Raw genomic sequence first — 22733 nt, 5'->3', positions numbered from 1 at the left:
AAAGGAAAGAAAAAAAATTGGCTCCACTATATTGCCATCTTCCTACTGGCTTAAAAGTCATTAACAGATATTCATTGAAATCAAACAGAATTCTTTTGTATTCTTGCTAGTCACCAAGACAGCAGTAGAACAGGGAGACAGAAACAAGTCAGAAACAATTAGAAATGAAGGCACCTTGTCAAAACTGAATTAGACAATTGCCTAAATCAAAACAGAAATCAAAAGCAGTTCTGGCTAAGCAATATACTTTTGGCACTGACCTGCCAGCTTAGCGGCTGCAAGATGTGCTGTTATGTAAAGCATGAGTCAAATTCTTCAGCCAGACTTCCCTTTTCACTCCACTGGATCAGGACCAATCCCAGAAGCGTCTGAATGTACTTGTGAATTGTACTTAGTTCTACTTTTGTTGTATATTTCTTGAAATATAAAACTTTCTAAGTATTTGGGAATATACAGCTCTTGAGCTGTACGTTTCCAAATGTCTGTCTCTCATCAACATCCCAAGGGATCTCTAACCTATTAAAATTTTTGTGCTTTCAGACTGTGTTTGCCAAAATGCAGTCATACTGGCACTCTTTGAGGCAGCAAAGACCATTTGAAGACATGGTTTTTTGGTCTATCCTTGGTTTTATTCTTCCTCCTCCTGTGTCCACTTCTGGCACAGTAGATGGGGCCTCTCTCTAGGCAGGAGAATAAAGAAGACTCATCATGGGACCAGAAAGATGGAAGAAGCTAGTAGCATCCATGTAAAGCCCTGTTCATTACAAGCAGTATAAATATACGGATGGATTTTCAAAGGCTTCCAGTGATTCTGTGACACTGAGTTGTGGTGTTAGTGAAAGGCTGACTATTGTCAGAATATCATTTTAGAAACAAGTGAAGAAAGAAAAGGTACTGGAAATCAACATTGTGAATCTTCAACTTAGTATCAGTCCATTTAAATTATGAGAAAGCATTTTTCTTTTCTACTCCCAAACTGACTCTTCTTTGCTTCTATTTCCATGAATCTGTTTTGACTAAGTAAAAAAAAATCTATGGGACAGGTGTGTTGTGAAAAGTAAAGACGTTGTTATCTATTGTAACCAAAGTGGCTTTGTGGAAGACATCACTTCACAATATAATACTAAATGAAGTACCCTTCTTTTGAGAATTCAACCATACTTTTAGGATTCAGAGTTGCAATGTTTCTATTACAGGCAGGGTGAGGTGACAAGATGCTATCAGACTTATTTTGTACTGGCTCTAGTCTAGGAGAAAAAAGTCTCACATAGAGGAAACAGGGAAACTCTGTTCTCTCATTTTTTAAAGACTGGTAGTTTTCTCAATCATTGTGAAAATATTTTTTAAAGAAACCAACTCAAAACTCAGGAGAGGAGGACAGAAAAGACCTGGTGCTTCTGAAATAATGTTTTCTTACCAAAAAATAATAAAATGGTATTTTAACAACTTTATTCTGGCATAAACCTCAATGTAGTACCTGAAAAGCTGACATGATCTCATTTACAGATTTCCTTTGTTGCTTTGACTACTGCTAGAAGAAAATACTGCATTCTACAATATTTTTTTTTAATTGTTAGCAAGAAGTGTTGTCTGGAAATAGCATCATATATACTGTTGCACTTATACACAATGTGCACAAAAGCACAGTAAAATGTCCTTATAGGGTTAGCAATATATCTAGTAATGCTCCAGGTTAACTAGGTCCAGACAGATTACCTAATTCCCTCACACCACACTACAAGAATTTGAGAGAAAGTGTATACAATACTTACTCAAAACAGGCTTTGAGTACAAGGCCTGGGAAACAATGAACAAAAATTGTGCTGATTTCCTAGTAATAAGGAGTTCTAGTCTATCTGGGAATACCTTTCCCACACAACAAAAACAACAGGCTGTATCCTGCAGTTCTGCCAGAAGGCAGACTCATGCTGTCCATATCGCATAGCAACTTAAGGCCCTGAGTGAAGAGTCTGAATCAAACACAAGCATCAAATCTACTATACATTAGATTATTATTTTTCCAGTAGGGTACCTGTATCATCTGGTAATTTCTACATCAGACAAATGCCTTCAGGAAATAAAATGCACAATGGATTTAGAAGTCCTATGAAATGTTATGTTGTGTAGAGAAATTGGAAAACAAAATGAGAAGCAGTGAACCAGGAAAAAAAAGCAGAAATAAAAGGGAAATTTGATCACAGTCAATGATCACCATCAAGAGTTCAGAAAGGAGGATAAGCTTTTGTGTTTTGTGGGTGTAAAATATCCATGAGTAAAAATGATTCAAGACTCATCAGAAGGGAGGAATCCAAAACTCTGGCTGGCATCCAGGAAGAATTAGTGGCATAAAATTAAAGAGGAGTTCTAAGAACATGTGGGCTCATATGGAACTGAGGCATGGAGAAAGAGAAAAGGTGAAATGGAGAAAAAAGGAGGACAAAGCAGTGTTAGGCAGTAATAGATAACAATTTCCTAAACTGTTACAGATAGATTTACAAGTTCGTGCCAATCTGCTGCTTTGCATAAAGTTTTCCAAGGAGCCACTGAAGCCGTAGGGCCGCTGCAGTCATCTAGGGCATGTGGTTTGGAGCTGGTCTACACTGGTTTTCACAAGTTTTCTCATTTGAATGCTGCACACAACTTTAACTACATTACATAATGTAGGTCTCACCAACCGGACCATGCTAGTTGACATGCAGAACTTCAATCTGCTACTTTCCCTGTTGAATGGCAACAGTTAGGGATTTTCTTAGGTAACTAGTTAAAATAATTTCCAGATTATATCAATATACCTTTTTGTAGCCTTAAAAACTGGGGTAGGGGTATAAATAACCTTGATGGTAGGGGAATTGCAAAAGAAATGTTGAACTTCAGCTGGTTCAAAGGTTACAAATAGAACTAAGTAACAGCAAGTGCATTAATAAGGACAAAGGGAACTGTAAGATGCTGCAGTATTAGTACATCAGCTTTTGAAATTACAGGACTTTTTTCAAAATCCAATCTATATTTCTATTGTACTTTCTACTATTCACCTTGGAGAAGTCACTGCAGAAGTACAGGCTACAGTGTTGTGACAGAGACAGATCTGTGCTGAAGCTCTTCCACCCAATTTGAAAGAAAAAGCTATTTAAAATGACATTTGGCTCATGAACTGGCCATAAAAAAGCCCTGCTTCTACAAGGTGTCATTGTCTGCCATTACTTCCCCTTCTTCTAAGAAAGATATTGTGAGCTTCTCCTCTCTGGAGCTCACACCCAAAACAGATCCTTGCCCCACCTAACTCCTCACCTGGCTTGGGGAATAGATATTAGTCTGACAGCATGCAGCTGTATATGGGGGGATTTGCTCTGTCCCCATTAGTTATTTCAGCAAAAACTGGTGCAGCCCTGAGACAGATTAGAAACTTTAATATGGGTAGCCTTACATGAGTTTTTGCAGCAACAAGCTTCAGTCATTTTGTCTATTTAACTCTCTGTGTGGACACAAAAACTGATTAAAAAAACAAAAACAAAAGATGAGATGTTTTACATCTGAACTGCTTGCTTTCTTGTGGTCTGAAGGGCAGCTCTGGAAGCCTTGCATAGGGTACCTCCAGCAGAGGAGTGTGAATGAAAAGACAGAACCATAATCCCTCACAGCAAATTAATTCTGGACAGGATAGTCATTGGCAACTACAGCCTCACCCACCATTCCCTGATGTTTTAATCCCAGCTCTGCACTGACCATGTACCCTAGAAATTACTTCCTGGGAATACTGACAAAGACCTATGCATGGGCCATGCCACTGGGATGACCCACAAAAAACATTTGAAAATCTGTTTAGGCAACCTAACTAGGATTTTCAGAAGTGCATTGAGTATTTATGCACAAGGACCTTCAAGGAAAAGAAAAAGTGTCTTTTAAAACTGAGATTTTCAACAGTACTTACGCTTTGTTTAGGCTTGTAAACTGTGTGCAAGAAGAATAGACCTAGGCAGCAAACAGCTGGTACTTAGCAAACAATGCTAGCTCCCCATGTTTCATCGCTTGGGAGTTATTTCAGACTAGAATTTGTCTGATAGCATGGGCTGGATGATCATTAATGATCAGAGCATGTTAGGTTTGTTCCTGCAGGACATCCTTCAGTTTGGTTTTGTCTGGCACACAATCTGCATTCTGCGCTCTAAGACTGCTCTGAGCTGCAGCAAGCCTTGCCACAGACCCTCTCTGAAAAAGCCACTCTGAATCTTACCTCTTTGAATGTTCCGCCATCCCTTTACACTTACTCCTTCTTAGCTGTGTAATGATATCAGCAAGATCAGTTAGTAGTAGCAAATATAAAGCATGTAGAAACTCTGAACCAATTATGTCACAGAGTTACGCATCAGAGAAATGAATTTTCAGACACTGAGTTCTAGAAAACCTGCATATTGAACACAACATTTTTATTTTGAGACATTAATTATGAAAAGCAGTTAATTTTAGTAGATAAACTTCTGACCTCAACAGCAAACAGAACCCCCTAAAAGTAAATTCTCATCATGTATGTCTGCCAAAGTGAAAAAAAACAGGGAGATTCAGATAAGGTAAAAATGTGGAACATGATACTTGACTTCTTTTTTTTTCTGAAACTAGAATCTATGCATTGCAATGGCTCTTTAATTGGGTCCAAAATGCCTACCAGTCTTAATGAACAATGCTTGTACACACCACACAGCTAGAATCATGCAAAACCTAAGTAACACATAAGTCTGGATAAATATTCAGTTAAAAATACATATTTTTTAGATCAAAAAAATCTACACTTTTTAAAGTAATGTTAGATCAGCTACACTAAAACTCACACCATCGATGTATTTTTTTATATGTTAAATATATATCAGCATCTCCTTTAAATTACAATATGCAGCCAGTCAGTTTTGTTTTCTCAATAAAACAAACTCTTCACTTCTATCTAAAAGTAACACTAGAAGTGAATAACCTCCAATTCACCAGATTTAGCAGATCCTTTGTTGTGACATCTCAGTCTAAGCATGAGAGCCAAAAATGAGATGCAAACTGCAAAGAAAAAGTGCAAATCTTCCACAGCCAAAAATCACACCTATTAAATCATAATGCCATTTCTTGTTTCAAGTTGTGCCCATTCAGTTGTGTCATGCTAGTCACTGTGTTCCTGATATTGCTTTTCAGGGAAGTCATTTGAATAGCAGAAGAGTTGTGCAAGTAGCTGGCGGATCTCTCTTGCTGAGCTTTCCTCCTGCAGCAAAGCTGGTTGTTGAAATGTCTTCTAAAACTCTCACTGAGAAAATACAGTGCAAATGGGTTGACACAAGAGTTGCAGAAGCTTAGTACTCGGGCCACTAAGGTAACAACCATATGTCCTGTCGATGGATCAATTTCATTGTAATTAAAAGATCGGTACATGTATAGAACATGGTTAGGAAACCAGCAGAGAGCAAAGAAGCCAACAAAAACTAGAACAATTTTTGCCAGACGTTTCCGAGTTTCCATCTGAAAAGATGAAGAGAACCTAAATGAACAACAACAAATAGAACTACTCCACATAACAGAATTAAAACATGTAGCATTTTTCTTTACATTAGCTTTAACAAGTATTCCAAGTAAGGCCAGTAAAAATGCTTCCTTCAGAGGCTGAATTACTTTTTCTCTCATTTACTTACTTTTCTCACTCTCAGTTTACTTTCAGTGAAAAATCCTGGCTGTTTGCAGTAACAGAAGTTTGCTCTTCCTATATGATATACACAGCACGTATGATTTATGACCCAAGTAAACACTGGCTTTTAGCCTGAAAGCACACAGCAAAGGATGTCATGAAACATAACCTCTTCTGATGAGATCTCAGTGCTTGGCTTGAAACTCAGCTTTACTTAGACAGTTTATTTAGAAACCATTGCCTTTGAAAACTAGGGACATTGTGACTGAAATGTGGAGACATTGCTCAGATGTTAGCTATACAATGGTACTTACATCCCTTTATTTTGTCTGAAATTCCTCACCTTTCACACCTCTCCTAGACAAACCACAAAAACTGCATTGCACAGTCTGAAGCATCTTAATTCCAGGGTAAGGTGAAAGATTCAGTTAATCTTCAATAGTGACACAAAAAAAATGTACCTTAAACTGTACCTAAGCTATAATGGATAACAATGTAGACATCGAGAATGGCTGAAAAGCTGACAGGAAATGAGCCTACACAGTGGTTCCAAACTGAGAGAGGGTGAGAAACTGGACAGGTAGAAGGCATCAGAGGGAGACGGAAACTTTCTGTATATTCCTCCCAAAAGATTACTTATGTATGTCAGGTACCAAAGTTTTGCAAAGGCAGGCAAGGTTTATGGCTTTCCCAATTTCTGAGGAAAAAAAAAAAAAACCAAACCTAAAAAAAAACTACAACCACAAAATGAAGTTAATTTATTCTAACAGGGTTTCAAAATCTGTGAAATAAATATGTAAGTAGTTTTCTTGGCTCTACCTAAAACAAAACAATTGGGGAATTCACAAAAGATGGGAAAACTCTAACATTCAAATTTGATAGGATTTGCACTCAGACAGATTGCAAAGGCAGACTAAAAGATGCAGAGGTATTGTGTGAATATTATGCTTTTGTGGTATGGCCTAAAGAAAATTGAGTTGATAACAATAGTCTAAATTTATTTCTTCTTGCTGGGAAATATGCAAGTACACCAGAACTTTCCATCGTTCTGAGCCTCATAGATTAACAAAAAGAAAAAACCTAAGTAGAATGAAAAACTATGTTCTTGCTTTGAAAATACATGTGGGTTCAGAAATGTGATATGAATTATATATTGTTTTCATCCTGAGGGTTCAGCCAAAAGGTTCTCTATATTTCACAGGAAAATAAAATAATACATGAAGTGCTAATATATATGCCTTTTTGACGAGAAACAGATTTAGAGTAGAAATGAAATGTCAAGCAAAAAGGACATGAGGGAATGTGGTCTTTGGTTTTAAAAGAATATGTACATGCTATATATGCAAGGAGATTTCAGTAAGTATAAAAGTCTTTTCTAAAATATTGGCAGAGAAAACCCTTCCAAAATGTTTTAATGGGCATAAGCATCTTTCTCTACCAATACTAAAGCTTTTTTAAAGGCGCTTTCACTGCAAAAGCTGTTGTATGTATATGTTCTAATGAACAGCCTTATTGCCTCCTGTGCCTTACAAGGAAGCTGGCTTTGTCTAGCATTTTAAAATGCTTTGTCTCAAAGGTATACAGAACCTATACTGAAAGTTTTACAGCATCTAGAATAGAAAGGGTATTAGAAAAGTGCAAGTTTACAATTGTATCCAATAAAGATAGAAAGCCCAGAAAGAATCAGTTCATGCCCTGTGTTCATATTTCCAGCACTCCTTGGTCTGAGACGAGCCTTAGATCTCCTAAAAAAGGTTTAACCTATGTCAGTTTTTTCATTTTCAAGCAAGAAGGGATAATTCTCCAAAAGTTCATGCAGGATTTCTTCCCAAAATGGCTGCCTACAGAGACAGGTGAAGCCACTAGGATTAACTACAAAACCATTGTTTCTCAGTAATAACATAAATAATGGTTACAATAACAACACATATAAGCACATATAGCAATCCCATTGCTTGTTAGGAATACACATTGATGGCAGTGAATTTATACTTTCCCTTTTTTACATTTATTTACATACTGGGCTTAATACTGAGTAATTGCAAAACATGGAGATTTTTCAGGTAATCCTTGGCTTAGTTCATGCACATGGAAACTGAACTGATCCTCTATGAAATCCAACAATTTGGATGTTATAGACCCTTTCATTGTACTTTCATTTGTAAGTGTATACAGCACACAAGTCTTTCATGTGGATGTAGAAAGCAAATTGCTTACCTGCCTTTTGCAATGCTCACTGTATTCTCCAGGGATGTTGTGAGCACTTTTTATTAAACTCTTTGCAATATGACAGTAGTAGATACTAATAACAGCAAGAGGGATAAGGAAATACACAAGGAAAATCAGCACAGAATGGATCTTCGGGTGCACGTCGTTCGTCATGGGGTATGGTATGCATGCTGTGAAAGTGACATTATCCGTGTCATTGATGTGGGCCAGTTCAGAGAACACTGCTTCAGGAACTGCTAGAAGCATGGAAATTACCCAGATGGCAATGGCTTTAAGAAAGGTCCATAGCACTGCACTGGAGGTCTGGATGTCCATGGGATTTACAATTGCTTTGTACCTGAAATTCATCAAAATGCAAATCCAAATTAAAAGGTATCTTTTTAAATTCAACACGTGATACATAAGGCCACTGCATACCTGTGATTAAAATAATGCCATATTTTGTTCTCATTTGAAATGTCAAGCGCTTTGTATCCTTTATTAAATTTGCATTCTCTAAATCTCTAGCTTCAACTATATATGTACACATCAGAGGGAGCAAATGGAGCCCTGTATACCACCTGTAGCTGTCGGTGTCCATTCTGTGCCAGCCTCGTGAAAGTACCGAAGTGGCCATGACTCAATTCTTTCTTTCTCCATTTCCCCCCCTACCTCCATACTTCACACTCATACCAGCACATGAAAACTAGAGTTTGCTTCCTCCTTCAGGTGCTACAACCAAGGACTCCCCGTGCCTACCAGAATGGCTTTCCCACTTGCAAAATGCACCAGTCCCTCTGGGAGCACAGGGCAACAATCAGCATTCACCACCCCCTGCCAGATCAGCAACAACTGCTGCTGTGGTGGTTCTTGCTTTACCACCCCAGTGCCTTTCTACATACAGATAGACTGTCCGGACTGTAACATCTGGAATATACGCGTCTTCATAAAGTCAGGCAGGAATGACTCCCAACAGCCTATGCAGAATTATTAAACTCTTAAATAAGGCAAACATTTCCCCATCAGTAGCTGGAAGCTACTGCTTTATACCACATTTTGGGAAACTATCTTATATGATTACATATAAACCTTTGCAGAACTGATAATTTCATAACCATTAAAATGAAAACAGGAAAAATTGCAGAGAATGGAAACATCACACTCCAGCAAACTAAAACAAACGAACAGAAATAGACTCTGGTCAGGAATTCTTCCATTAAAAAAAAAAAAAAAAAAGAAAGAAATTGTTGCATAAAGTGATACAAAGTGATTTTAGTTTTGATTTGATTTGAGATGGCTGGGTTTTTTTTTCCTGAAATTGAAAATGTTTTGAATAATGGGAAAATCATTTTTCTTTAATATCTAAAGAAAAGTTTAACAGGAAGAAGAGAGTCAGTACAGTTTTATACTCTAGGTATGCAACTTTATTTTCAAGGTCTTTCTAGTCAGTGCATATGTACTTTCAAAGAGTGATTCACATTTTAGCTGTACTAAATCATGCTCTTAGGTGTTTATTTTTCTTATACAGTGAGCTTAGAGTGAGAAGAACTGTAGCATAGATGTCTTTGGTGATAAGACTCCTTATCCATGCATGTAAATACATATAAATGCATACACAAATATAAATATGTGTATGAACAGATGTCTAAATACCAAGGTTTAGGTTATGGCTAAATATAACTTAGTTTCTGTAGAGAATGCTGAGAAATGGATTTGTGATCCCAAATACTCCTCATGGCTGATTTGCATGTCCTGACAGTTACTTCATAGTCCCTCAACACCTTCAGCAGATGCCATGAAAATGTCTGGAACAGAGCACTGTCTTGTTACCCTAGGACACTTTTTCTTCAGAGAACATTTGAGTCAAAATGTGCCTTGGAGCCCTCTTTCTCAGGACTGTGATGAATTGTCTTACCACTAAATAATTAATAATAATGGCTATTTATGTCCATATCCTCTCTGAATTCAGCGAGAGGATTTTTACTGTGTCTTCACCCATATTATGAAGTGAAAAAACTCAGTAAATTGTCTCTGTTAATTTACATTTACCATTTCTTCTAAGACACAATGAGAAACTCCCTGGACACCGAGGTGTAAGGAAATCCTTTATGCTGCCATAGGAAGGATAGAAGTTTCTGCAAAAAGCATGAATGCTCCCCAGCACAATCTGTGACCTTATTATTCAATAATTTGCTTCCTATTGCTGTCTGCCTTGATTTCATTACATAAGGACAGACCTTCTATTTCATTTCATTCAACTGAGGTGACGTCAAGTCCTTACATCTGCTCATTTCTTCAAAACTTTACATTATTGGGGAGAGCAGGTTTGGGGACTTCAGGGGTGGAGGACATTGGATAAAATAATGTCTTGTACTACAGACTTTTTTTCCTGTTTTCCCATTTCAGTGCTTCAAACCATTTTGACAACAGCCCTATACCCCAAGACAACGACCACGTCACAATTAATTGTTTTAGCAGTACTTGGTCTCATTAATATCTAACTGGGAGACATTTTCAGAAGCCTTTACATTAGCAGAAGATGTGGGATATATTTGTGCATTGGCAAATACTGCTGTTTCAGCAAATAGCATGCTTTCTCCTGAGCTGCAACTGACTCCAAGTTAAAAGGCATTGGAGCAGAGTGTCCTTTTTCATAAACAGCTGGGTTCAGCTCAAAAAAACTTCTTTAATCCTATAAAAATTCTACTTTCTACTTCATATGACTACAAAGTGGCACTCTTCTTCCTAGGGCTCAGCCCTCCACAGCGCTCAGTGTCAACAGAAAGGAAAAGGTACTAAGCGCTTTACAAGTCTGTCATCTTGTTTACATCTCTGAAAAGATGCAGGTAGAAAGAGACAGGTTACAGATAAAATCAAATGTAAAATGGCTGAAATTAGGAGTGTTCCCAAAATGACCACCCAGCCTTTTCCTTTGTATAAAACCAGTGTAAGGCTAAAACATACCACCAACCATTCAAATTACAAGCTGCTTATTTTCTATCAATAAAGCAACCCTATAAATTAGAATAAGGGTGCAAATTATTTAGTCAAATTAGCAAGAAAAATCCATCTTTTTGTTCAGTGATGAGAAAAGGAAATTAAAGCTTGCCAAGAAGTTCAGGAATTAATTATAAATAAGCATTTGGTTTTAATTAAAAGCCTTCATGTAAATTCTGTCTTCCTACATCCTCTATCATTATCACTTCTGACAAAGGCACTCCAACTCAGGAAATACTTTTATAAGTTTCTTTTCTCTGAAAATGTGGTTTCTGCCAACAAACATAAGCATAAACTTGTCTATTTTGCAGATTATTTTTGTCTGTATAGCATGTTTTAATTATAAAGCTATCTTCTCCCTTATCCACAACCCCAAAAATACCTGATGAAAAAAAAAGAATATCCTCCTCCAGAATTACGTTGCCACCTTCTAAACTCCAGTATAGTTTACCTACATAGAATTACGTCTCTGCTGCCTCCACAATGCTATTTCCCTCCCACACATTTGACTTCAAAAGACATTGCTCCAGGACTGATCCTAAACTGTCCCTCCATTGCAGTGCTATCTCTTTTTCTAGAGTACTCTGTTGTGATGACTTTCAGAAACAAATTAAAAAGAAAACCCAAACCAAGTAGACAATACTTAGGCAGACACCGGACTATGAATACAGCCTACCATTCTAATCAGAATTGCCTCAATATCTCCTTGCTCTTTTGTTTCTGCATCTTCTGCTGTCTCTACTTTAAAATCCTTCATGTCAAAGACCTTCTTCTTGCTCTAGTTCATATAACACCTACCACAAACAAGACCTTAATTTGTCACCTTTTTTTATGTGCCACCACAATGCAAATAAATAAATAAATAAACACAGTAATGAAGTGTCATAAATTAATCAGAGATCTAATCCAAGAAGGGAAGATCCATACTACTTCAAATTAATTTGCATTTTAATCCTGCAACTGGGGGGGGGGGGTGGGGGGGTGGTATCCTTTTGTCTTATTATAAAGCTTCTGTTGCAAATGACATTGCTGTGCCATAGTGATGCATTTCCTGAAAACTAGACTCATTTATCATCACTATTTATATGTTAGCATTTTATCGTGCCATTGCATGATGATTCTAAACACAAAAAGACAGCATTTAGCTTCACTATATAAAAGAATATAAATAAATCTGAATAGGAAACATGACTGTACGGTCAGTATTTGTTAAAAATACTAATATCGTGTCCAGTTATAGCCTACTCCTCTGCAGTAGAATGAAATTTTGGATGGGACCAATCCCTTTTCCTGGAATTGTCTGGGCACTTGTGTTGACTCTACTCCAGCTGAACCATTAAGAGGAAAACAATACATCTAGCTGAAAACAACGTGGAATCATTTCATTGTGGGAACTTTTTTACTTTTTTCAGAACACACAGTCTGAGATTCACATTTATTCTATTTTGTTCTTATAAATTCTTACTCTTTAAAGTAGATTTCTTATTTATTTTACAGCTAGTCCAAACATTTTGTTCTTCAGGACAGAAAATTACATTCTCCAAAAATAAGCATCTCAGAGGTCTGATAGCTGAATATAATTAACAGATTTGAAATTAAGACTAACAGACCATGTCTAAACACAATTTAAATGAATGTCAATTGCATATGTTCTGTATTTCTCAAGGGGAAAATCCTAAGATTTTTCTAAGTGGAAAAGTTTTCCACTTTGTAGAAACACGCTCTGTTGAGCCAAAAACTATCGATAATGCTTCAACAAAAAAGTCTGATTTAGTCTTTTGCATGATGATTTCCCCACCCCAAAAAGAATCAAAACAAGTTTCCCAGGGTAGGTTGGGTTACCTGTCCTGTCCACCCAGTGTTTCAGAAGAGAATTTTCTCTTTTCTTTTAATTTTTATTTCTCTTGCTACTTCTGTCTGTAGCCATTCACTTCACACTAGCTGACTACATTCCTTACAAGGTCGTGCAGATCTTGCAATAGCAGCTCACTGCCTGCAGTCTGGCTTTTTAGTTCTACTTCTCTAAAGCCATTGCATATAATTACACTAGTTAAAAGTACCATCAGTAATTAATGTTTAATTCTTCTCCTGAGAGAAGTAATAGTAAATTGTTTCACTGGCTTTTATTCAGAGAAGTTCATATAAGACAGTACTCCCAGTAGATTTATATTTAAGTTTGATAATTCAATATCTGCTTGTCTGCATATCCACCATGTGCTTACTGCACATCTCCCAGGAATGATATCCATACATACTTGACTGGAGAAGACCTCATAAAACCATCACTGCTGGAGCATAAGGTCAATAAAAAAATCATTTACAGAAACTAAAGAGTCTGCAAGCAGAAATTCTGATTGTAAAATATGTTCAGTGCATTTACCTTTACAGAATTGTTGCTGTTACAAAACAGCTCTTTCCATTTCCTTGATGAATTGAGTAATAGTCCATGCCATGGCAGATAGCATAACTATTTAGGAGAACATTAAATGATATTTAGAAATGTTACAAGCAAGGAAGAATGAAATAAGCAAACTTCTATTAATGCATCTGGAAAAGGCTTAGATTTTACTATTTGAGAATCTAGACCCCTAATCTCTAATTTCAAAATTCAGAAAAGCTGCAACTTCATTTATTTCCTCCAGTATCATAATCTAGAAGGCTCCAGTCTGGCATTTTTAAACTTGTTTCCAGTTCAATTTCATTTTCAACTTTTCTGTTCTTTAGTTTGAAATCACCAAAGATGGGAAAAAAAAAAAAAGTAACATTAAAAAATCACAGAGGAAAAGGTTAATATAGTAATCCTTAAAATACAAACAATCAAACAAATTTGTAGCCAAAGCCAAACATGACACTATATTAAAAAAAAAAATACTGTGAAACATAGTCGGAAAAAAAATGAAAAAATATTTGGGATTGTCATATGAAGGACAAAACAGAATCATAAAAGATAGAATGACAACATATCAGAATAATCCATTTCTCTGATATTCATACACATACCACAGTTTTTTATGTATATATGCTTTTACAAAGCTGGAAATACACAATTAAATCTATATGCAGCAGATGCAATTGCACTAAGGTATTTATGGATTGTTTATATCTTGGCTATTTTCTCTGACACCTGACAAGCTGTGTGAAGTTAATTCCAAACCACACTTCTCTTCAATGAGCACACCAAAGTAGGTTTCTTCTGCTACCAGTTGTAGTCAGAAGTCAGCACATAGATATTAAACCTGCACAAAATGGTTTTGAGACTTTTTTCACTTTTCAACAGATTGCAACCTTCCAAATTTAAAGCAAATAAAACAAAGTATTAGATCGTTTAGCTACACACATCTATATAACACATTTTAAGCATCTTAGGCACTGTCTTTAGTTATTTGAGTATTAATTTAAATTTTCTAACTCCTTTGTTGCTAAGATATAGGAAAGGAGTCATGGCACTTATGAATACCTCTGTTATCTGGGTATTCAAGTATTTGTCTCATCAAAGGTGACTCTCTCACACTTTTTAGAAAGACTAGAAAGAAGATGCTATTTGAATTGCAGTAGGACAAGTTCAGCTTAACTGTCTGCATTAGCATGTAGCAGGACTGTATTTGAGGTAAGACATTTAAACCCTTCATTAGAAAAAAAATTCAATGTAGAAAAAGTAGCAGAATTAAATTATATTTCTTTTTACAGATCACAGAAAAAATTAGGCATAAATGACAGCCAAGGAGCAAGACTACATAAGACAAAACTAAAGCTGTTTTAAAAGGCTGCCATTTATTCCTTCAAAATCTATTCACCCCAGGTCTTCTGGCATTTTTGGGGAACAAACACTTTTCATCATCATACACATGCAGTGATGCCCAGAGGTGCACACTGTAGCACTCACTCTTAATCCACTGCCCCCTGCACTTTTCCAGCCACCTCTCCACCCCAAGGTTTATGCATCATCCAGACCTCTGGCTCTGAAAAGCTCTTGGATTCACCTTTTTGTACTTGCGCTCCACTTCTTTACCCTAGGCATTGAATGGCAAGATCTCACCTTGACGGTAAAGAGCCACGTGGGCCTAGTTTGCACTCTGAGCTAACTGCATAACGTAAAGTGGAAAAGCACTCCCTGGAGCAACAAACAAGTTCATGGGATGGCTCAAGGCAGGTTCACCCCTGATGTGTCATTTTTGCAGGGAGACACTGGCACACCTTTTCTTCATGCGTGCCATGCTGCAGCCCCTCCGGCAACATTTCTCTCACCTATTTTTACCCTTTCTTATTCAAGACCACACCAAGTCCTGAGACTTACCCATCAACATCCATAAGCCCTGGCCAAAACTGCAGTCCATGGCCCTTGGAGATGCAAGCTTGACAGGTGACCCATTTTCAATTCCTTGTCCCACCACACCTCTAGGAAGTGCACCCTGGCCATCATACACCAGCTCTGCAGGCACTTTCAGGATGTGCTGAGTGCTATTGGAGATGTTCTGCACTAGTTCCTACTTCCCTATTATTTTCTTGTTTTGTGCATTTTTGTCCCTCAGCCCCCTTCCTTCTCTCATTTGTCATCCACTGCAATTATTATGTTTTGTCTTTCTGTACCTCACCCTCTGTTTTATTCTTCTAATTGTTTTTAAACCAGAGACATATTAAGGCTTCTAGAATGTTCTGGTTTCTCTGCAATAAATAAAAATCAATAGAAGCAGTGGCCATGAGGGGCAGGGGTGCTGCCCCTGCACATCTGTGGGGCAATGAGACAGGATGTCTGATCCTGCAGTACTGCTCCTGTGCTGCCTTCTATGCCCCAGGGGAGATGTGTACAGCACACTGTACCACCAGTGCCACCACTGCATCATCTCTGCTGCCATCATTCCCACCACTGCTGCTGCTATCCCAGTCCCCTCTGCCCCAGAATGTGTGGGGCTGCAGCAGGGCACCACTGCCCACACCTGGCAGCCAGACCCACAGGAGGTGAAGGGTGGGAAGGGCTGTTTGATGGCACCAGCTGCTATTCCTGGGATAAGGATGAGCAACCTTGGGCAGATCTGCTGTCTGTGGCCAATTTCAATCTGCAAGCATGCTCTAGGGAAGTCTGCGAAGTACTGTTACAAATTACATATCAAGTTTGTGCACACAAAAAAACAGCCCCAACAAACCAAACCCCAAATAGGTCAGTAATATATAATGAAGCTTCCAGATAGAAGTGGCACGTTTGTCACACTGAAATCACTATTGATGCCAAGAGGGACTTCTGTAACAAAAAGCCATATGAAATAAGGCAACTTTAGAAAAGACATGCATGCAATGAATACTACTTTTTCTTCCTTACAGCTTCAGTTTGTAGTTAACTATTGTTCAGTTTATTGCTTCTGTAGTCACTGCTGTTAAATGTATCACATACATGTAATTTGCCATGCAGAATTCCCACATAAAGAATAAGAGGAAAACAAGACAACTTCCCTTATCCTAATTCACACAGGTAAAGAATTCTAAATATTAATAAATCTTTTCCTTAATGTAATCAATGTCTGGAGTTCTATACAGTCCTGTGGTAATAGGGAGCAAAAAACAGGAAAAGCTCTAATGATTATACATTAATATGCACTTTGAGCATTATCATAGGAAGAAGAGGTCACTGGGAAGACACTGTGTACCAGACCAAATATATACAATGGAGCCTTTTTAATAGTATCACTGCTTCCAAACTGCAAACATCCTATGCTAGATTTACTTACCTGGAGAAAACACTGCCCCCAGACAGACCTCACTTCCGCCAGCACCTCTTAGGTGCAGAATACCACCACCAGTCCCAATCTACCAGTTTTCACTTGACAAAACTAGTCAAGATGACACGTTTGGACCTGGCTACAAATCAGTGTGGCAAAAAAACCCTCCACACCAGTGCCGCCCCTTTAGTTCAACACAAGTGTTGTACAAAAAAGTAGACCTAAGTCCAACCCAAACTTCATTGAGAGTTCAGCCAGCTTCACTCAGAAGTGAGTTGAACCTCCAGAAGTCTAGACATCAGTCTCTGAAGTCAGTGGTTCTGACTAAAAAGAAAATGTGTTTTATTCTCAGTAACTGAAAAACTAACTGCAGAGATTAAAGAAACAAAGTTGTTAAATTCTTAGTATAACAATTTCTGATATTTTTATATACTGTGAACTCCAAAATCCTGAAGGAATGTGTTCATTATGAGCTTATATAGTCACAGTACACAATCTGAAGCTGTTTTCTAGGATGTGTAATTCTAAATGCATTCAGTTTAAACAGATATTACTTCTTGGATCTTTATTGATATTAAAAGAAGTATATAAAATCATATGGAAAAAAAGCAAACAATGAATGCTCCAAAGCTATATACAATATAAATGCATGAATCTTTAAACATTAAACCACCAGCATTCTCTCACATTATATTTCAGTAGAGAGACAATGTCCTCTTCAAATAAGATACCACAATCATATTTTTAAACAGTGCAAGAGAGCAGAAAGAAAACAGCAAGGTTTGCTCTGCTCTCCAAGGACAGGTATTGACATACTTTTAAACTGAGGCAATCAAAGAGTCACGGGTATTCACTTTAAGGTACGTTTTGCAAGCCCTTTTGCAAAAATATAATCCTCTTTCAGAAGTTACCAGGTCCTTATACGCAAGTCTTTTAGGTCCTGACTCAAATACCACTGAGACTGATGGCTGTTGAACACTACCCTCAGATGGAAGCAAACAATTTTACTGAATTAGCTTAAAAAAAAAATTAATAAAAAAAGTAATTCTCTATTTATAAAACAATTAGAAATTTTAAAGAAAAGTTACTGTGTGAAGATCCATTAATAAATTCAATCCTTTACATCATGCACCAATGTAATCCATTTTTTGGCTTAAAATCCAACAAAAAAAAAATGGGTTAATTGCTGTGGAGAAGGAATCAAACATTTTCATTTATGGCTAAAATAAATAATAAATGCTCGGATAAAGGAAGAAAGACAATTTCATTTAATTTAAGGCTGCCAATTACACTGCAAGATTTTGTCTTTTAGAGCCTGAAGCACAGTCCAACAGCCACCCACTTGCTATAAATCCCTTAAGCACACATTTATAATAACTGGGAGGAAAAACTTGGGGTCCAACTCTGTTTCTTCCTATTCTGACAAGCAGTGGAAATGGAAGTGTTACTTTTTAATTTGTTTTCAGTGGTTTTCTGCTTTTTTTTTTTCCTTTTCTTTTCTAGAAGTTCAGAAGACACCAATAAGATCAACTTGATCAGAAGTTTAAGACTGACATTTACAATACAACAATTTGGTGTTTCTGAATTCCCAGAGGCTGAACTAGTTCTGGCAGTGACTTCTGGTAACCTGTTCTTCTACTAGGGCACAAACATGCACTCACACACACACACACTTGTCAGAAAAAGAAAAAAATTAGATTAAAAATACCTCTGTGCTTAACTTGGTTTAAGCTGCTTACTGCCTGTTGACATACCACTGTTGCTTGGCCTGGGTCATATTTAGCATCTAAAACCTTCCTCTAATGAATAAGATTTCAATGCATGGTCTATTACAAGGCTGTCCTAGAGATGCAGAAGACAGGACTAGCCCAGCTCTTGCCGCTTGCACCCTGAAAGATGGAGGCCCACCTGCATCATCCATTTTCAGAAACCCTTAAAGTTAAGTTAGTACCAGACCTGCCATCAGTCAGTGATGGAAGGAGAAGCACGGGCACCTCACAAGTTGGAATGAGGGAATTGCAAACCAGGGATACTTTACCAGAGGGGTTCTTTACCTCTCATACCAGCTGCAGCTAGCTTTAGCCCAAGCTGCAGAGAGCCAAGCGGCAGTCCAGCTTTCCTACCTGTCAGCACTGAGCGCGGTGAGGGTGAAGACAGAGACACCAACAGAGGTGAGCTGGATGGCAGGGATGAGCTTGCAGCCCACCTCCCCAAAGAGCCACTCCTCGGAAAAATACCGAGAGGCATCCACAGGCACACAGGTCACTAGCAGCAGCAGATCACCAGCAGCAAGGCTGGAGATAAAAATGTTGGGCACACTCCTCATGGCGCTGTTGGAGATGAAGATCTTCATGAGGGTGATGTTGCCCAGCAAGCCCATGGTGATGATGAGCAGGTAAAGTGAAGGGATCACACAGCGGACAATAAACATGGCTGTGCCCCTGCCTTGGGACTGCAGGGCTGTGTCTGGCACCATCTGCGTGCTCCCATTGCCCCCGAGGGGCATCGCTGGGAGCTCAGGCAGCAGCTCTGTCTCCATTCTCCAAGCTTCAGGCAGACTGAGAGGTCTCCAGTGCAAAGTGCTGTGGGAGCCACGGGAAACCTTCACCTCTCTGCAAGTCAATCAACTTTCTCCCCCTCCCCTCCTGCCTTTCTTCCTCCCCCTCTTCCTCTGCCGAGTTTTCTCCCCTCACAAACGCACAGGAAGGCAGCACTGTCCGCCGGCGAAGTGCGAGGGTTAAAATTCCCGCACCGCTCCCCTTCAGCTCTCTGGAGGATCCCTCTCCCGGGTGAGCAGGAGGGAGCGATCCTGCGCCTCGGAGGCAGCCACCGCCATGCGGACAGGAGCCTGAGCGGACAGGAGCGGACAGGAGAGCAGACGACCCAGGCGGAGAGAGGGCGGGCCCGGCGCTGTCCAGCGGCGCAGGTGCTGCTCGCCCCGCGGCTGCTGACTGCGGAGTCGGAGCAGGGGACGAGGCGCAGACCCAGCCTGCAGTTTACTCCGCAGCTCGGATTTATACCTGGCGCTGGGAGGAGGCGCCCCGCCTCTCCTCCGGCAACCGCTTGTGCCCTCGCCCCCAGCGCCGAGGCGGATCTTGCGCGGGGGCGACACGCGGAGGCGGGACGCGGATCTCGGCGCCGCTGCCGGCACCCCGCAGGGTCCCAGCCCTGAGCGCGGTGGGGTCGGGAGGGAGCTCTCCCCTCGCCGCTGCCCTCCGCACGCAGTCCCCCGAGAGGCGCTGTTTGGCACACGGGAGAACTGTCCGCCACGTGGGATCGCCTCCGGGATAGCTGTCTTCCAGCATCTGACCCAGGTGAAACCACCGCGGTTTGAAGTGAAGAGTGACAGGGAGTGAGATGAAGAGATTTTACTCCTCTCATCCAGCTGTGGGCTCTGAATAGATCCTACTCAAAGACATTGGCTGCCTTTAAATTTTGACGGATTGATTTGGTAAGCTGCATTTCACATGAGTCTTGACTACAGAAATGGGGACAGCTGATGTGTTTTATCTACAACTTATTTCTCAAACAGTGTAATACAGTGGAAAATAAACAGTCTGCCTCTATGAAATGCAGCATTTGTCCCTAGTGTTTCTTGCTTTTCACTGAGGTAGTATCTCTTACTTTCTAGTGTCTGCACATGTATAGGCTTTCCAACAGCTCCCTCTGTTTCCAGCAGAAGCCATGAATGTAGGAAGCACTGCAATTATTCTGAAAGAGAAGCAGACCTACCAGATTGAAGTTCTTTTCCTCCCTCTTCTTCAGAGGGAAGATATATGAGCTTGCAGTGAATTTGCTTGTTCTTATTATTAAAACAGCTCTCTTGAGGCCCTACAGACTTACGACAAATGTATGGAGAAAGCAAATGAATGCCAAGGTCTTGCTGAAGTGAGAGAAAGAACCTGACCACTGAAATGCCAGAAATAAAGCATGTCACATGTGCAGTGAGAAGTAGCCTGCCCATGACATGCTGCCCAGTGTAGGAATTGAATTTAAGACATCAGCAATTTATCTTAAATAACCTTTTACTATCAAACAGGAAATATTATAGCTTCTTAAAAGTTACACCTCTCTGTACCTATTGATCGATCTTTGTGACTTTTCTCACTTCTCTGAATATATAAATGTGTTAAAGTTGTGTAATATTGATTCATATAATGCTGGTGAGTTTATTAGAAACCCCAGCCAGTGCTAGTCCTCAGAAACAATCAGGCTAGAGATTTACCACAAGGTGGCTGATGGGAATTGCCCCAGAGCTCCTCTGGAAGTGGTTCTTGTTACTGATCAAGTTTCCTCTCCACAGTGTTAAATCCAACTACATTCCCTCCGAGGCAGCCTTACTGCTGTCTTGGGTATTTATCTAAATTGATGGGACTCTCTACTTTGCTGAGTACCTTTCCAAGACCATCAATATTCATCTTTCTACAAACAGTCCAAGCCAGTCTTTTTGGTTCCCATTGTTTGGATCCAACACTGTGGCTCCAGGGTATGGTCCTTTCACAAATTTATTTGAAAATGGGTTTATATGTGAACAATCGATATGATTTCCATTGGGAGAATAAAGTCAAAATGCCTTTAATATTGATTTATCTGGGACAAAAGGAAGCTGAGTCTTTTTGCATGAATATCAACAAAAAAACACTTTAAAAGCTTCCACTGGCATAAACTTCTTGCAGATTGCATGGAGATAGGTAAGACCCCTGGCTTTTTGTTGCACATCACCACTCTCCTACTGCTGCCCTGCAGGAGAATTTCTTCTATACTAGTCAGTTTCACTTGTCCTTTAGTCCACAAGATGGAATTCCTAAGGTTGAGGAATTAGGAACATATTCAGTGGGAATTTATGTTTCTGATTTTTACCAGCACTTGATTTTATCTACTTTCTATTTTCAAAACTCTGATCAGCAAGGAAATAAGCTTTGGAGACTGTGAGTGTCTCCAACTCAAAGGAAACAGAAAGTTAGATTATGCTTCTAATGCCATTCAACAGACGTCTGTGTAAAGACAAGGGAACATACTTAAATAGCATGAATATAATTTCCTGCAGAGGCAAAAAGGAGAGGGAAAGATCCATAGAACCCGAGATAAACCAGCTGGAATTCAGACTCCCATGTATAAACTGTTCATCATTCTCTTTTCAAACAAAAGAATCCACCCATTTCTTTGGATGTTATTTCAGATTACAGTCTAGACACAACCTCACCTGCAGATGTGACATAGTACTTGGCACATGAGCAATGACGAGTGTCACGGGTAACTGTGGGCAGTGGGAAAGAAACTGTGCACAGGCTGAAATCGGCCCACACAGACAGAGCATATCTGGGAGTGCAACACCACAGTCCAGGCACTGCAACAACCGGGAAACGTGGGAAGCAAACCTGCTTTATCAGTAACTCCCAGACGCAGGGATGCAAAAATCAGTACGTGCAGAAGTGAGGAACTCCATGCATCTCACAAACGCCCTCTACCGAGAACTGCTTCTGGAAAGGGAAAAAGGCTTCCATGTGTGTGTTCAGCTCAAGGTGCTTGGTAACTACAGGGCTAGTTCCAGATTTGCACATCACAACAAACTTGGTGTAGTCCCATGAAAATCCAACCATATCTGCCACAAATACTACCTGTAATAAGTAGCCTTTAACTATATATGAGTGCTTGCAAACTAAATGAGAACTGTGCTCAAATGCAGCCTTGGTAGTGGTCATCTTTAAAGGCCTGTTCATCAGTCATGAATTAAAAAGAAATAAAGCAACAGACAAGGAGAAAATAGTATTTGAGCATCAGGAACCAAACCTTAGAGAAATTTTTGTAGTATCATGCATTAAACCAGCAGATACACCTGGAAAAAGTGGATATACATTGCAGCAGAAAGTGACTTTTCCCAGACAGTCAAATGTACAATAATCTAAAGTAAGTCACGTCTTCCTTCTTGTTACTTGAATCCAAACTTCCTTAATTTTGTAGAGTTGTTTTGTTGGTTTTTGTTTGTTTGTTTTTTTGTGGCAGAGACTTCCATTACCTTTCAGCTTCTTGTGTCAGGGGCTCAATTAAAAGGACAAAGTACAGAAACATATCACTGCCCCATCACCAGGTTTCAGAACAGGTAACAAGGCTTGCTGCTGCTAGTATGTGGGTGGCTGAAAGTGGTCCAAGAAGCAGCTGAGAAA

General features: G+C 39.3%; 2 protein-coding genes across 3 annotated transcripts in view; one reads left to right on the top strand and one right to left on the bottom strand.

Annotated features, from left to right (window-relative positions):
• Window positions 1-4592: 4592 nt before the first annotated feature.
• NMBR (neuromedin B receptor) lies at window positions 4593-19451 on the bottom strand. Of its 2 annotated transcripts, none has more exons than XM_062614245.1 (3): window positions 18693-19451; window positions 7871-8219; window positions 4593-5490 (listed from the first exon to the last, which is right to left on the bottom strand). In XM_062614245.1, exons 1-3 carry the CDS (start codon window positions 19106-19108, stop codon window positions 5089-5091), a joined length of 1167 nt encoding a protein of 388 aa, XP_062470229.1. In that variant the 5' UTR covers window positions 19109-19451; the 3' UTR covers window positions 4593-5088. The 2 variants fall into 2 exon arrangements, with proteins under 2 accessions (XP_062470229.1, XP_062470230.1); XM_062614246.1 differs by lacking the exon at window positions 18693-19451 and adding an exon at window positions 13239-13562.
• Window positions 15316-22733, top strand: part of VTA1 (vesicle trafficking 1) — a 53671-nt gene continuing 46253 nt past the window's right edge. The window contains exon 1 of the mRNA XM_062614248.1: window positions 15316-15320. The gene's annotated coding sequence lies outside the window, so the exon portion shown is untranslated. The remainder of the gene's footprint in view (window positions 15321-22733) is intronic.

Source organism: Pezoporus occidentalis, unplaced genomic scaffold (assembly GCF_034315485.1).
Source record: "Pezoporus occidentalis ecotype Australia unplaced genomic scaffold, CSIRO_AGI_Poc_V1 ctg174, whole genome shotgun sequence".
NCBI classification, from domain to species: Eukaryota; Metazoa; Chordata; class Aves; order Psittaciformes; family Psittacidae; genus Pezoporus; species Pezoporus occidentalis.
Note: the sequence above shows the minus strand (reverse complement) of the source record. Positions and strands in the feature narration are given on the sequence as shown.